This window comes from Balaenoptera ricei, chromosome 5 (assembly GCF_028023285.1).
Source record: "Balaenoptera ricei isolate mBalRic1 chromosome 5, mBalRic1.hap2, whole genome shotgun sequence".
Lineage (NCBI taxonomy): Eukaryota > Metazoa > Chordata > Mammalia > Artiodactyla > Balaenopteridae > Balaenoptera > Balaenoptera ricei.
Window position 1 is genome coordinate 36,760,290 of NC_082643.1, and position 14,776 is coordinate 36,775,065.

Genomic DNA, 14,776 nt, shown 5'->3' on the forward strand with positions numbered 1-14,776 from the left:
GTCACATGGGTCTGGGTTCCCTGAAGTGTCTGGCAGAGGTCCTGATAGGTCCCTGCCTGAGACTTGTCCCTACATGTGCAGTTATGAGGCAGAATGATAGGTTCTAAACTAGAAGGTAGTTTCTGTATTACCGGTCCTGAGGGCAGTTCCTATACAGGCGTTTCTCAGTTGGCACCAGTGTGTGACCAAAGCCACCGTAGGCCACCACCATAGTCGTTGGCTTTTCCCAGTGTGGGGCAGCAGGAACCGTCCTTTCTTTGCTTAGAATTTTTGTTTTGCTGTCAGGTTTGGGTTACTTTTATTGCTGTAGCCACTTTGTCTGCTGATTTATTGGGAAGCTCTGGTTCTGGACCACATGAAAGGCTGGCACTGCTGGACCCACCTCCCCAGGGCAAGCAGAGGCTGGGAGGATGCAGAGGCTGGGAGGATGGGGCTCTTGGATAGTGTTAGTTCTGTTGAGCAGTGGCCCCTGGCAGTTCTTATGTTTGAAGAGGGTGAGAGCTGTTTCAATTAGACTTAACTTTTGAGGTAACAGAGCTACAAAGTACCAGAGGTTTAAAACATGCTTTACACTGCCTCTGGCTCCAGGCAGTCTTCAGGGATCCCCGCTCCCCCAGGATCCCCTCATTCCTTCTCCTAGGGCACCAGCCTGGTCCTCATGGTACGAGGTGGCGGCATTGTGTTCACGGCAGCGGATGGGAGGAAGGGTGGAGGGAGGGCCAGAGGGTTCCTGGCACCCGCCACGGGACCCTACATCCCATTTGCTGGAGCCTGGTCGCATGGGTGTACCTAGCTGCAAGGGAGCTTGGGAAATGTGCCCAGCCAAAAATGAAGTGGAAGAAGGAGAGAAGGGATGTTGAGGGTCAGTCTCTGCCACAGAACCCTGTGGGAGAAACCATGACACCGTGACCATTATTTCTCAAGGGCAAATTGGTTTTGACATAACACATTTTTAAGTTACCAGCCCCTCCATCTCTAGGAGAAAACCCCAGTCTCTCTGGCTTGTGTTAAGGAGTCCTTGTATTTCCGGGCACACTCGGGATGGTTTCTCCAGTGTCAGTAAGCCTTGGGCTTCACATGAGAAAAATCAGGGTTTAAGCCATGCTGACGGTGGGATTCTATCATGTAAGCTGTGAGCTTGGCAGTAGTGAGTTATGCTCTGTGGGCAAGTGTGGGCTCTGTGTTAGTATGTTAAGTGGACAGCCTGATAGGCCAGTCAAAAGAGCTTCTTCTACATTCCTGTTTTCAAAAACAATTTGCATTCAGAGGGTAGATTTTGTTTTTCTCTTTTAAAGGGAGAGGACTTGAGCTTGTTGAATAGGGGCATGTTCAGAGCACGCTGATGCCGTGTCCCTTCAAGGGACAGTTAAAACGCTTAGGCATTTTTCATTAGATTTTTTCGGACAATATTGCTAATATTCTTTGTAATTGCCTGAAATTGTTTTGATATATTTGCTCACATTGGGATTAAAAAAAAAAGTCAATCAGTGCATTGTGTTTGAATTAAAATGTTGTTCTGGACCTTGAAGTTATATAGGATTACTCTTTCATCCTCCCAAGAAACTATAAGAAATCCCCTTAGGTTCTTCCGTTTTTGTGTTACCAACCTTCCTGAAGTCCATGCGCCTTCACTTGTGTTTCCCTTGTCGGGAACCCCTTCCTCCACGTTCACATGAACACGGCATATCCAGCCTTCTGGCCCTGCTCAACGCCGTCTCGTCCAGAAAGCTTTTCCGAACCTGCTTCACAGCATCTTTCCCTCTTATGTACTGTGCTCCACCTTGAGTGATACGTGAGACCGTAGGCCCATGGAAGTTAGGCAGCCTCTTATTCTTCTTTGGATTCTTAGGTCAAACTGCCTTGGCTGCGGTAATGTCTAATGCAGGTAGAGTGAAAGAATTAGTGTTGGTGGGATTTGACATTGCCGCTTTTTTTCTGGTGATGGTGGTTCCATCACCAGAAAAACTAGAGGAATTTCTCTCGAATACAAGCCGATATTGCTGCATCCTATTTGTCTGAAAGCGTCAGATGCAAAAGTAGTGGCTTTCCCAAGCTTTAAATTTATAGAACTAATCTAATTAATCAAATTCTGCTATGACCAATCCAGTATATTCATACTGTTATCCATCTAAAAGCATTTTTCATATCAACTAAGGTAATGTTTAGTTCCTGCTTAAATATCAAGGCGGTTGTAGTTTGGAAGTCATCTGTGAATAAATGTGCAAGATGAGTACACATTGGATATATATGTTTGCCATGTGTTAGGAAATAAAAATTATTTTGTTGAAGAAAAAGTGATGTTTATATACCAAGTTGCTTAAAGGGTCAGAGTTGAGCTTTAAAAAATAGCTTGTTCTCTGTGTCAGTGAGTATCTTTCTGTTACCAAAGGGGAAAGGGCAGGGGATAAATTAGGAATATGGGATTAACAGATACACATTACTATATATAAGATAAACAACAGGGATTTACTGTATGGCATAGGGAACTATATTCAGTATCTTGTAATAACCTATAATAGAAAAGAATCTGAAAAAGAATGTGTATATATGAGAATCACTTTGCTGTACACCTAACGCTAACAATAGTGTAAGTCAACAATTGTTCAGTTAAAAAAAAAAAAAAACAGCTTGTTCACGTTCCGAGAACTAATATCTAAATTTATATGGGCACGTTGGTTGGTTTTCTAAATATAGCTACAGTATTGCACAAACTGGCATTGTCCACTTATGATTGAGGAGGAAAAGGACTTCATTCCCAGTCTCCCCATTCACTTATCGTTTGTGTGAATTTCTGTTTGGCTTCCTCTTCACCATGTGTAGCATCTGGCCAAGACTGTTACTGCTGGAGACATCTAGTACTGATTTACTTTTTCATGCTAACTTGTCTTAGAGCTGGAAGGTAGTGCAAAATGTATTTTGTATTTTGCAGGTTTAAAAATCATTTTAAATTATTTTAACATATAGTAGAGTCCAGGAAAAGATGTTAAGTCTTTAAACCATAGATGAGAAGCCATGTTTTACAATAAAGAGAAAGTTGGGCTGGGAGAAGGAAACATAAGCTTAATTACTGGCCTTTTCTGTTATAGGTTTTTGCATGGTTATTTAACCACTTAATTAAAGGCGTTCTTTATAGCATGTGGCCTGTGGTATGATTAAATGTGTAAACGCAGTAATACATTTTAAAATTCTTCAACGTGCAAATGTAACGTCTTTTGAATGTGAGATCCTGCTAGTGAGACTAGAAGGAGGGGGTGGCTTTGTGTGGTATCAGCGTGTCGGATCCCAGGACGGCCCTCAGTGTCGGCCGCGTGTGGAGTTAAGAAAGGTAGAGAAGTCAGGGTGTCAGCAGGGCTCCCGGCTGGGCGGGTTGGCTGTCGCTCACCAGGAGGGGCAGATAGTGCTGTGAACCACTGGGGAGAGCAAGGAAGACGCTGAGCTCCATCTTGGATTGTGTTTGGGGGTTCCGGGGGGCCGTCTGCGGGATGGCGTCTGCTTCAGATGGAAGCACAAGTCAGAAGCTTAGCAGAGGAGTCCAGGCCACAGATACACAGGCTTGGGAAATGAATCAGTCAGACCACAGAAACCGACTCTGGCTGATTTAAGCAGAAAAGGAATTCATTGAAAAGATATTGGGCAGCATACAGCATCTCGAGGAAGACTTAAGAACCAGGCTCAGAAAACAAGCAAGCAAGAAGGGGACTTTGCAGCGAGAACCACAGGCAGAGCGTGTCCTGGAAGGAGACTGCTGAGGACGCCCCGGCCCCTGCCGCTCCTAGTCTGTGGTGGTTACTACCCCAGAACCACCCCACCTCCTTCCTCCCTTGTGGCATCATTAGCCGCTGCCCTGCCCCGGGCCGATGAGCCTGGCCAAGTCTAGGTCGTGTGCTGGCGCCCGGCAGCAAGCTGGGCCACTAAAACTAGGGCGGTTGACCCTCGAACAACTCGGGTTTGAGCTGTGCAGGTGAACTTAAATGTGCTCTCTTTCTATCAATACGGACTACACGATCCGCAGTTGATTGAACCTGTGGGCGCAGAACCGCGAGTAGGGGGTGGATCCTGAGGGCTGACTGTAAAATTAATGCAGACTTTTGACTGGGTGGGGCCGGAGCCCCTGAGCCCCAGTGTTGTTCAAGGTCACCTGTAATTGGCCCTTTCACAGCTCAGCAGGGGTGACAATGGGAAATCTGTGAATGTGGTAAGGAAGTCTTAGATGCTGGACAGCCAGAAAAATCCAGATGTCTGTATGGGAAGCATCACCCTGTTGGTGATGGGTGAGCCTAAGGGGTGAGTGTGATGGTCCAGAAAGAGTGAGAATTGAGGAAGGGCGGAGGAAAGGGTGACCTGGGAGAGGTGAGCAGGGGGAGAGGACCTGGAGGGGAGCTGAGCAGGAGGAGCCCCAGGGGTGGGAGGAAGACTGGGCGAGACAGCCTAGACACCAAGGGAGGGCACTTCGGGAGAGAGGAGCCCCGAGAGTAAGTCAGCGCAGCCCTCGAGGTCACAGCTTGTTATCCCTGGAGACCTCAGCAAGAGCAGTCTCGGTGAGGGAGGGGCACGATGTGGGAGAGAAGGGGGCCGGAGGCAGCGTGGGGAGGGGCTCTGAGCCGGGTTCACGGTCCCCTTCAGCCACCGGCCGCTAAGTGGGCTGCATGGGCTTCGGCAAGTCATTTAAGCGCTCAGCGCGTCTGTGTCCCTGTGTGTGGAAGTGGGATACTAACAGCACCCACAGGGTGTATGGGGTTACACGGGGTAATCAAGCACTTGGCACAGCATCCGTGCACTGTAAGTGCTCAGTAGACGTGCTTGCGGCCATTGGTACTCTCACTGGCAGCTTGCTGCGAAGGGCAGAGAGGGCTTGGAGCGGGTGAGGAGCATCAGGGCCTCTTCTCAAGTGAAGGGGCGTGAGTTTCACGTGTGTAAGTGGACAAGAAAGATGGCGCAGGTAAGGAGATGGTGAACACCCTGGGGAGGGCAGGATGGGGCTGGGAGGCCCTGGAATCAGCCCAGGACCCACGCAGAAAGGCGAGGTAGGGGTCGTCTTTGAAAGAAGGAACACCTCCTCTGTGGATGGAGAAGGGCATCAGCAACTCAGGGGACAGACTGCTGTGGAGGACTTTTGTCCTGGCCTTGGAGGGGTTGGCCATCACCACGCCAGGTGGCTTAAAATCCCAGCTCTTTTGTCAGTGAGGCCACCTCCAACAGACCACTGTTGGTATTGCTCCAAGGACTTTCCTCGACTTTGACTTTGAAGCCCAGGGCTTCTATAGTAGAAGAAACTAGGAAAATCGTCTACTACCAAATGACTTTTTCCCCCTCTGGGAATTTAATGGGGAAGAATACGGGTTTCTGCCTCCATTTCCCCCCCACCCCCACCCCGCCTCTTGGCTTGCGGCTTGCGGGGTCTTAGCTCCCCAACCAGGGATTGAACCTGCGCCCTCATCAGGGAGAGCACGGAGTCCTAACCACTGGACCTCCGGGGAGTCCCTCTGCCCCCATTTTTAAGCGGTTCTTTGCGAGTAGTTAATTTACCAGGAAGAATGACATTTCTAACTTAAGTAGACATGCCTGTGTATTTCATATTTTTTTCCTTTCAGTAAACTTCTGGGGAGAAGTATTTTTTAAATTAAAAGTAAAGCAGGACACAACTTGTACTACCAAAATTATGATGTAGAATTTTATAACTCGTGTAGTTACAGAACTCATTTCATAAATCATGCAGCCTGGGCCGTTTGTTCTTCAACTGAAGGCCCTAGAGCTGGTACCGATGGATCCGAGGGGTACTCAGGGCAGCGTCAGTGCCATTGGTGGGGCTGTGCAGGCCTTGCCCTGCGGTGGCCAGTCTGACTGTGGGCAAGATTCCTAAGGGCTGCTGCAGGCTGGGGCTTCTTATATCTGTACAGGGGTGGGTTCCAGTTCCACTGCATAAGGGAGAAGTACTGAATTCCTCCAAGGTGCCTGGGAATAGCAGCTGAGTCCTAGAAGTCCCTGTTTCCTGCTCAGGGTCCAAGGGGAATTAACAATGCAGTGGCCTTGTCAGCGGCAGTGCCTTCTCAGTCTCAGGGCTGCCCTCCCGTCTGCGCTCTCCTTCGTCCCTGCTCACACCGCCCCGCCCGGCTTTGTGCTCCCCACTCTGCATCTGGCTGGAGCCACCAGATGCTCAGAGGGTGTTCTCCAAAGTGACCTGTGCTTCCTCAAGCTGTTAGCTTGGCTGGAGGTGCCTTGGTTCAGTTTCCATGGAGGGCTGCTGTCCGTGGAGCGCCAGCCCTCGACACCTTTCCTGACTCTTTCAGTAAGTTTCTCCTCCCCCGGCTCTTTGAACTCTCTTGATCTTTTGAGTTTTGCCTGTTGGCACACAAGCCTGGCCCAGCCTCCTGGATCACGATCTTCAGGGGAGTCTCTTCTGAGCTGGCCGCCCGCCCCCCGTGCAGCTGGGCCACACCGAATTCAGCCGAGGGCTGTGAGGCAGGGGCCCGAGCCCCTGGGCCCTGACGCTTGTTCCCAAGAGGAGGAGCATTGCATCTGAAATGATGTGTTTTGGTTGGATAACATTTGTGAATGGCCAGAACAGTTGGTTATAGTTAATTCATTTTTATATCTAAGTTATTGGATTGAATTTTTTTAAAGGGTGTGTCTGATATTCGCAGATCGATTTAGTTTTCCTAGGAAGGAGGACTGGGCATCCGAGCGCTTTTCTAAGGATCTTGGCATCATCCAGCCCAGCCCCCTCGATTTGCTGAAGAGGATACCAAGCCTTGTGTCACGTGGGAGCTCCTGGCTGAGACCTGAACCAAGGTCTTCTCATTTCCAGTGAAATTTCTTTCCTCTTACTAGCCACTTTTTCGAACTGTGTTTCTTTGTTTTATATACAGAGAAAAAAGATGGCCAAAGTTAAAAAAAAAGAGAGAGAAAGAAGATAAAAAAGTCAGGTAATCTTAGGCAAAGATATTCTTTCAAAAAAGCATGTGTGGAATTCCTTGTCCACATGTCCTGAAGCTGAGGGAAGGCGTGACTCTTTGCAGGAGGAGGGCATCTTCGGAATAAGTGGGCATGGGACGGGGTCCATATAACAGGAGCTCCTCGCCTCACTTTGCTGTCACTTTTATGTCTTATTTCTGTGCCTCGTTCCTGCTATAGAAGCAGAAGGGGCTCGCTCTTATTTTTCTGTTTTAATAAAGGGCTTTTCCTTGTAATCATCTTGCAGATGGGGAAAGGGTGAAAGTTAGAAATACGTGGCATGAATTTATAATTTAGTTTTACAAGATGCATGCCTTTATTTTATGGCAGATGTGTGGACTCCTAAGAGTACAAGAGGCCAGGTGGACTTCCACATAAAAGAATCATCCGTATTGTTAAGGGTACAGATGTGAAGAGGGTAATGCTGACTTTTGAGAGAAAAAGGAAAGGGAAGACAGTGTATCTTTTATTTCTGAAGCTCTTGAGGCTTAAGTTATTTCTTTGATGTTGTCGATTTAGAAATGAAAACTTTGGCATCTTTAAACACAGTATAATTTCCTAGCTAGCACTGATATTTGAGGACAATTGTTGATGTCCATAGTTGACTAAATTTTGGCAGTTTGCTGCTTTTTTCCCCCTTCAGTCTTTAATACTCGAGGTCATATGTATGTGCGTGAGATCTCTCCAGGTCAGTACCTGTGTCTAAAATGGTTTTATCTATGGGAACTAACTTTTTAGCTCATATAGTGATGTTAAATCTCCTTGTACAACTTGATCTAGTTTCCAGATTGTAAAGTCAAGTGAGCTGAAACTGACCAAATGAGAAAGATAAATCTGTTCTGTGACTTCTAGGAAAAAATACTGACATGGTTTTATTTCTCCACTGTGAGGTCAAAAAATAGTTTCTTTGAAGTTTCTACCATACTGCTTTAGGTTGAACCTTAAATGTCTGATTTTCACTGGGTATGAAAAACTTCCTGATTGTGGGATTTAGAAAACTCTGTTATGGTGTGAGACAGCCCAGGTTTATATTTCACTTGTTCTATTCAGAGATAATTACTACTACCCCATTTGGGACTTCTAAATCCTGAGGTCAGCTCTGACTCCATGCTCAGTTGGCCTCTCCATCTGTTTTCATTGCTTTTCCTGTTAGATGACAGTCATCCTCTTAGTAACATGATCTAATATTTATTGCACTTAACTATGTGCCAGGCGTGAAGCAAAGGCATTATTATTTCATTTTAACCTCATGATAACTATAAGGTGGATACTGTTGTCATTTTCATGTTACAGATACTAAGGCTGGGACTTTTGAGAAGTTAAGTGACGTCTTTGGGTCTCAGCTCTGAAGCCCTGCCCCTCTCCTGGCAGGTGAGACTGCCTTGGTTCCTTGGGTAGGTCATGTGAACTTGGATGGACTTGAACTCCGTGCAGGGTTCAGGTTTCTGACCTGGATAGACAGATCTACTTTGGAATTTTGGCTGTGCCTCTTAGTAACTATGTGATCTTGGGTGAATTACTTAAATCCTCCAAAACCTCATCTTCATTCAGAAGTTGTGTGTGAAGTCTGATGTTAAATCCACTTTCAATACCCAAGGCAGGAAGAAGACTATCATTAGTTATTTTACTTTTTACTAATACAGTGGCCTGACTTTTCTAAGATCATTCTTGGCATGTGAAGTTGCCTGTTTTCTTTTCCTTCTGGAATGCTGAGCCCTGACCAGCTCGGTCTGGAGTGGGGGTGACTGCGGTGTGTCTGATGTTGGCAACTCTTTATGTCGCCTCCTGTGCCTCTTTAAAACATTTCTGGAGGCAACTGGGTGGGTGTTTGTGGCCTTTTTTGCAAGCAAGTCATGGAGGTAGTACTGGCCTTTTGGGGCTTGAGAGAGCCCAGTAAATAGCATACCTCTCACCTGCCCGAGCTGGACACGAGGGAGGAGGTTGGCAGATGGAGACTGAGGTCACCTTTATTATTAATACAGTTGATGCTAAGGTAGAATAAAGGAGATACAGATAAGAGATAACAGAGAAAGGATTCTTAGGAGAGGGCATGGAGGAAGGGAAGCTTACACAGAGGCAGAAAGGTGGAGAGAGGAAGAAGAGATTGCAGCCAGGATTCTTCCTATGAGATGAGGATTTTGGAAGGGGTTCTCTGTATTGTTTGAACCTACAAGAAAAATGGGAGAGGGGCTTGCTGAAGGTCATAGCGCTTCTATGGGCCGGCAAGTTTCAAACTCAAATGTCTATTCCTGGACCAGCCTCTGGACTGTGCTCGGTGGAGGGCTACTTTGCGGGAGGAGAACATGGAAAGATTGTATTTTGGAAAACTTACTTGAGTCTCTGAAAACAGTTATGCATGCTACATTTAGGAACTTCTCCAGTTAAGTATTTTTGGAGTACATGGCTTTTAAAATGTCCTGTGACACTAAGTGAAGTAAGACAGAGAAAGACAAATATCTTATATCGCTTATATGGGGAATCTAAAAAAAAAAATGATACAAATGAACTGATTTACAAAACGGAAACAGACTCACAGACTTAGAAAATGAATTTATGGTTACCAGGGGAGAGGGGTGGGGGAGGAGGGATAGACTGGGAGTTTGGGATTGACAAATATACACTACTATATTTAAAATAGATAACCAACAAGGACCTACTATTTTTTTTTTTTTAAAAAGAATTTCTTAAAAGAAATGTCGTATGACAGTTAATACTTTCTTGATACACACACGTGTATATATTTTATATTTATATATATTTTTCCATATATTTTGTATTTTATGTCTTTAAGTATGTACATATAATGTTATAGCTTATTTTTTAATGTCTTTATATGTTTTTTAGTATTTTAATTTCTGGCTTTTGGTTCTGAAGGAAAATGAAATCATAGTAATGATTAACAACTGCTGAAAATATGACCTGCCGTATGAGATTTTATTTGATTGTTAATCTTAAAAATACAGACCTGGTGATGGTTTCAACCTTTGGGAGCAACCCTGGCTATGCTCCCGGTCCTTTCCCTGTTACAACTTGTCTAACGAATGTAGAGGCCGAAGCTCCCTCCCTCTGCAACCCCTTACCCTCAACCCCCGTCCGTGTGTGTCTTTTCTTGATTTGGGGTTTGTGAAAATAGATATGTTTCCTGAATTCACCCAGAAATGAAGCCTATTAAAAATTAAATCTATCTCCATTTTTTTATCTGAATACTTATAGAATCTATATATTTGATATGAAGTTATACTAACCATAATCTAAGAGTATCTTAAATTTTTGCAGCTGTAGAATTATATTAGACTTCGAATAATTCAACTTTAACATTTAAAATCTAGTTCAGACTCCTTTATAAGGGAGTAAAATTGTATCTCATGAGAGCTATCGGCCTAAGTATATCCTCTTAACTCAGCATTCAAATTTTAAAAGTACAACAAAAATTAATCTGTCTTGTCTTTTCTTTTTTAGCTTCTCAGACAAGCTATTTAGTGGAAAAGCTTTACATTTTCAGCCATCAGTTCTAGATTTTGGAGTTCAGTAAGTATCTTCTCTTTATAATTTTTAATAATTTATTATTTACACTATTTGCTTTCAGGATATCTCTATGTATATGTATGATGTTAAATATATTTTAAATATATAGGTAATATCAAGAGAGATTGATGCTAGAACTTGTTAAAAGGAACATTTTTGTGAAAAGGAGGGTGTAAGAGTTGTTTTAGCCCTTTCTTCAGTTTTTAATGAATGTACCTTATAATTTAAGTCGATAGTAAGTCCTTGTTTTTCTGAAACAAAGCAGGTTATTTTATAATGAAAAACTCTACATATTGATGGTTTCTGAATTTTTAAAATTAGATTCGCTTATTCACTCAGTTTTTACTGCTCCTTATGCTTTGGGATTCAAAATTGTACATACATTAGTTACTATGATTGAGGCTTTGGAAACAAGTTAAGTGGGGAAGACAGCGTGGAAGCTGTAATTCCTTGTAGTACATCTTGCTGAGAAGCATGAGATGAAGGGGATGTGATCTGAGTGTCGGCTGAGGGACTGATCTGGGAACTCAGAGAAATTAAGGACGAGAAGGGTGAAGCTGTGCTCAGGAGGGAACTTCAGGACTTGTGTTGGTTGTAATGAAGTGTTAGACTCCCTGAATGCAGAATTTTGCTGCACTGAGTAGATGTAATTTCACATTAGTAGAGTTTCTAGGTGGAAGTAAAAGAGTGTTTCAGGATTAAAAACTCTGCTTGTTTTAGCAGCCTGGACCATCACTTCAATTTTATGAAGAACTTTTTTGAGTTACAAGAAAAGTTATGTGAGTGGAATAACCATGGTGCTAGGAGAGCATCTGGGGTGAGTTAGTGGTGGTCTCCTGGTGTGCTCTCCTTTATTCATCTGGTTTCCTTCCTTCCATTTCCTTCTGATCATCAAAATATCAGAGCTGCCATGAAGAATAATGAATTTTAAATTTAAAAGCACATTGTTGAGCTTTTTAAGGAGAGTCTGTAAAAGGAAGAAGTGATAAAAGTGTGAAGGGAGCTTGCTGATTTTACAAGATTCTAGGCGTCTACTTTTTTGTTTTTGAATTTTAATATTTTTATTCTTTGGTAAAGAATGAGGTTTTATAATCAAACCTCATTGATTTCAAATTCTGAGATCACTTTGCTTTTGTCAAAAGTATTGTAAAAAGAAATTTCAGTGTAGGACCTACTTTAAAGTGTATGTTACATATTGGTAGATATAACAAGATGGATAGTAGTAAATACACTTAGATTAGGATAACAATTCCAGTTCATGGGACACTGGCTGTCCATAGTATATTTACTCTTCAGTAATATAAAAAAATCCTACAGTCGTCAGTGCACATGATTGGATGTATGTATGTATTATCTATGTATGTTAATTAGCTCTGCACATCAATTTCTGGTTCTAATAGCTGGAAGCATGTTGAAAAGAAACGTTTAAAGTTCTTGATTTGAAAAGGTTACTGAGTTTTAGACTTGAATCACCTTTGGATAATTCAGTTTTGTTTATGTAGTAGTTTATAGTTCTTAAAGTACAATCTTGTCTCTTGTGAGTTGAGTCTTACAGCAGTCCTGGAAGGATATTGGAGGTAGGTGTTGTCTAAGAGAGAGAATCATTTCCAAATATCTCTGTATTGGAGCATGTACTACAAATGCTCATATATTTGTTGCTGAGAAGTAATGCAGTTTTCCCAAGGTCATTTTACTGGAAGTGACAGAGTAAATCTTTTCATTTCTAAGCCAGCATGTACCATGCTATTTTTCTCATAATTGAGGTCCAGGATATGGTTATGGGAATAAATTATTTTTGCTGAAGTTAAAAAAAATCTCAATAATAACAAAATATAGCCTAAATCAGAACACTTTTTAAAAATTAGTCAAGTTTTACCTTGTATCTAACAAATGGTCTAATCCATAGGCATTAGATACACATTTTAACCAGAGAGTTCTCATTTCTTCACTGCCCTAGGTCAGGTTTTGCTATTGTTTATTTTGGCGTTGACCTTGAGCAAACCTCATTCCTTCTCATAGTTCTGGTTTCCCTCTAGGATGCAGAATCAGGATCATGTTATTCAGTTGCCCTCTGCCTACTTCTTAGGGTTTATGTTAAGGGTTAATATTCTGCTGGTCCTGAGGTTAAAAGTGCTAATCATTCATAAGAAATTTTAATCATTCTTTTGTAGTATTAAATTAATAGAGTATCTTCCAGTTGTCACTAGTGAAGGAAATTCTTATCCTCATAATACTTTTAAAAATAGAATTTAAAAAAAATAGGATAAAAATAGTACTGTGGCGACTAGGTTTCAGCCAGCATTCTCTGTTAGGTCTGGTGAGGTTTCTGGTGGACACAGCCACTGGGCTCTGTTACATCGCAGTTTTGTGGTCTTTTTTTTTTTTTTTTTTAAAGATTTATTGATTGATTGATTGATTGATTGCTATGTTGGGTCTTCGTTTCTGTGCTAGGGCTTTCTGTAGTTGCGGCAAGCGGGGGCCACTCTTCATCGCGGTGCGCGGGCCTCTCACGATTGTGGCCTCTCTTGTTGTGGAGCACAGGCTCCAGACGCGCAGGCTCAGTAGCTGTGGCTCACGGGCCCAGTTGGTCCGCGGCATGTGGGATCTTCCCAGACCAGGGCGCGAACCCGTGTCCCCTGCATTAGCAGGCAGATTCTCAACCACTGCGCCACCAGGGAAGCCCTGTGGTCTTATTTTTTAAGGTGTTTCTCGGGGAGACATTTGTATCCTTTGAAACTAAAAATCTTGTATTCCAATTATGTGAATGAAACAAAACCTTTGAGGATAAGTATTAATAACTTTGCTGATTGATTCATATTATTCACGTAAAACCTAAAATCATGGAAGTTCTTATTTATTTAATTTAATTGAGGGAAAAGGCAGATGTGAGCCTAGTACTCCTGACACAGGGCTTTCTGAGGTGCTATGATAGTATAAAAAATTTTTAGTTGTTTTATTTAAGAACACTCTAAAACAATCAAAGTTTTAATCACACTTATTATATTTTATTTGTAACTGGCTGTTAAGGACTTTTAAAATACATATTGGACGCACTAAGCCTTCAACTAAGACTTGTGATTAAAAGTAGAAGGAAGAGCTGAAAGAAAAATTCCAAGGATTTGATGGCACTAATACAGTATTTTGGAAATCCTATTGTGTATAAGAGAAACAGCATGCACTTAATTTTTCCTAAAGCACACTTTTTTTTAATATTCAACTGTGAACCCCTAGTTTTTAATATAAGAGAAATTGGAACAAAATCAGAGAAACACAAACATAATGTAGATGATTTTTTCCCCTGTATTGAGAATATAGTTTCATTTCTAGGCCATACTAAAGAGAACCGTTTATTTGGGTCTCTGCCACTGAGGGTGTTAAAACTGGAGAGATGACTTCAGTGAAATTTTTGCTGGCTCTCTATTTATCACAACACGGTTTAACTAGAGTGAATTTGATATTGGGTAGTAGCAACCAGAGTAAACGATTTGAGGGAACATTGCAGGTAGTTCCAGGCAGCTGGGCTAGAAACTGGCCCCTTTCCTCTTGCAGTTCCTTTGTCAGAGCCCACCTTGTAGATGGAGAGCCCTGCAGAAAAGATTCAACATCAAGATTTCCATTAGTTAGGGTATTTGCTGAAGAGCAGAGATTCTTAACTCTGAGGGTCATGGAAAGTTTTGAAAGTATGTATAACACTTTTGTGTGCATATTTGTGGATGGAGGAGCCAAAGCTTTCATTAGAGTTTTCGGAAAGACTCATGATTTAAATGGATAACAGCCAAAGCTAGAAAGTGCTGCAGAGCTTTCATTTTTCTCGGAAGAATGGTGTTTAACAATTAAGTTTTCTTTTATAAGACTTAATACAGTCTCTTTGCCAGTTGAAATCCATTCCCCCCAAAAGTATCTTTAAATTTATTACTCAGAAAATGAACCCTAAGAAGATTGGCTTTTTCTATGAGTACAGTTTCTTATCTAAACATATTCTCATTTGAATTAGAGACCCATGTCAGACAGATACCTAGTTCCCCCTAGGTGTTTTTTTGCAAGCGTTCAATGGCCTAGATGGGTTGAATTCTTCTAATACAAAAATCAGTGGGGTGCTACTGTGGGTTGACGTGAGTGTCTTGTAAAAGAAAGGATTAAAAAATTTTTTTGACTGTTGTGGATAGAATGCTTTATTAACAATAGGATTGTTGCTTTTAACTTTGTAATAAAGATCAACAGCTTTCTGGGTTTAGAGTGTATATATGGATGGATGGATGATTTTGTTTATAACCATACAATCCCTTGCGATATTTCCTTG

The 14,776-nt window shown here is 42.5% G+C and overlaps 1 protein-coding gene across 5 annotated transcripts in view; it reads left to right on the top strand.

The window, feature by feature from the left end:
- TMEM131L (transmembrane 131 like) overlaps nt 1-14,776 on the top strand; it is a 159,655-nt gene that overhangs the window by 61,317 nt on the left and 83,562 nt on the right. For all 5 annotated transcript variants that reach the window (XM_059922639.1, XM_059922640.1, XM_059922641.1 and 2 more), the window contains exon 4: nt 10,411-10,479. In XM_059922639.1, the coding sequence (XP_059778622.1) occupies nt 10,411-10,479 (69 nt within the window). The remainder of the gene's footprint in view (nt 1-10,410; nt 10,480-14,776) is intronic.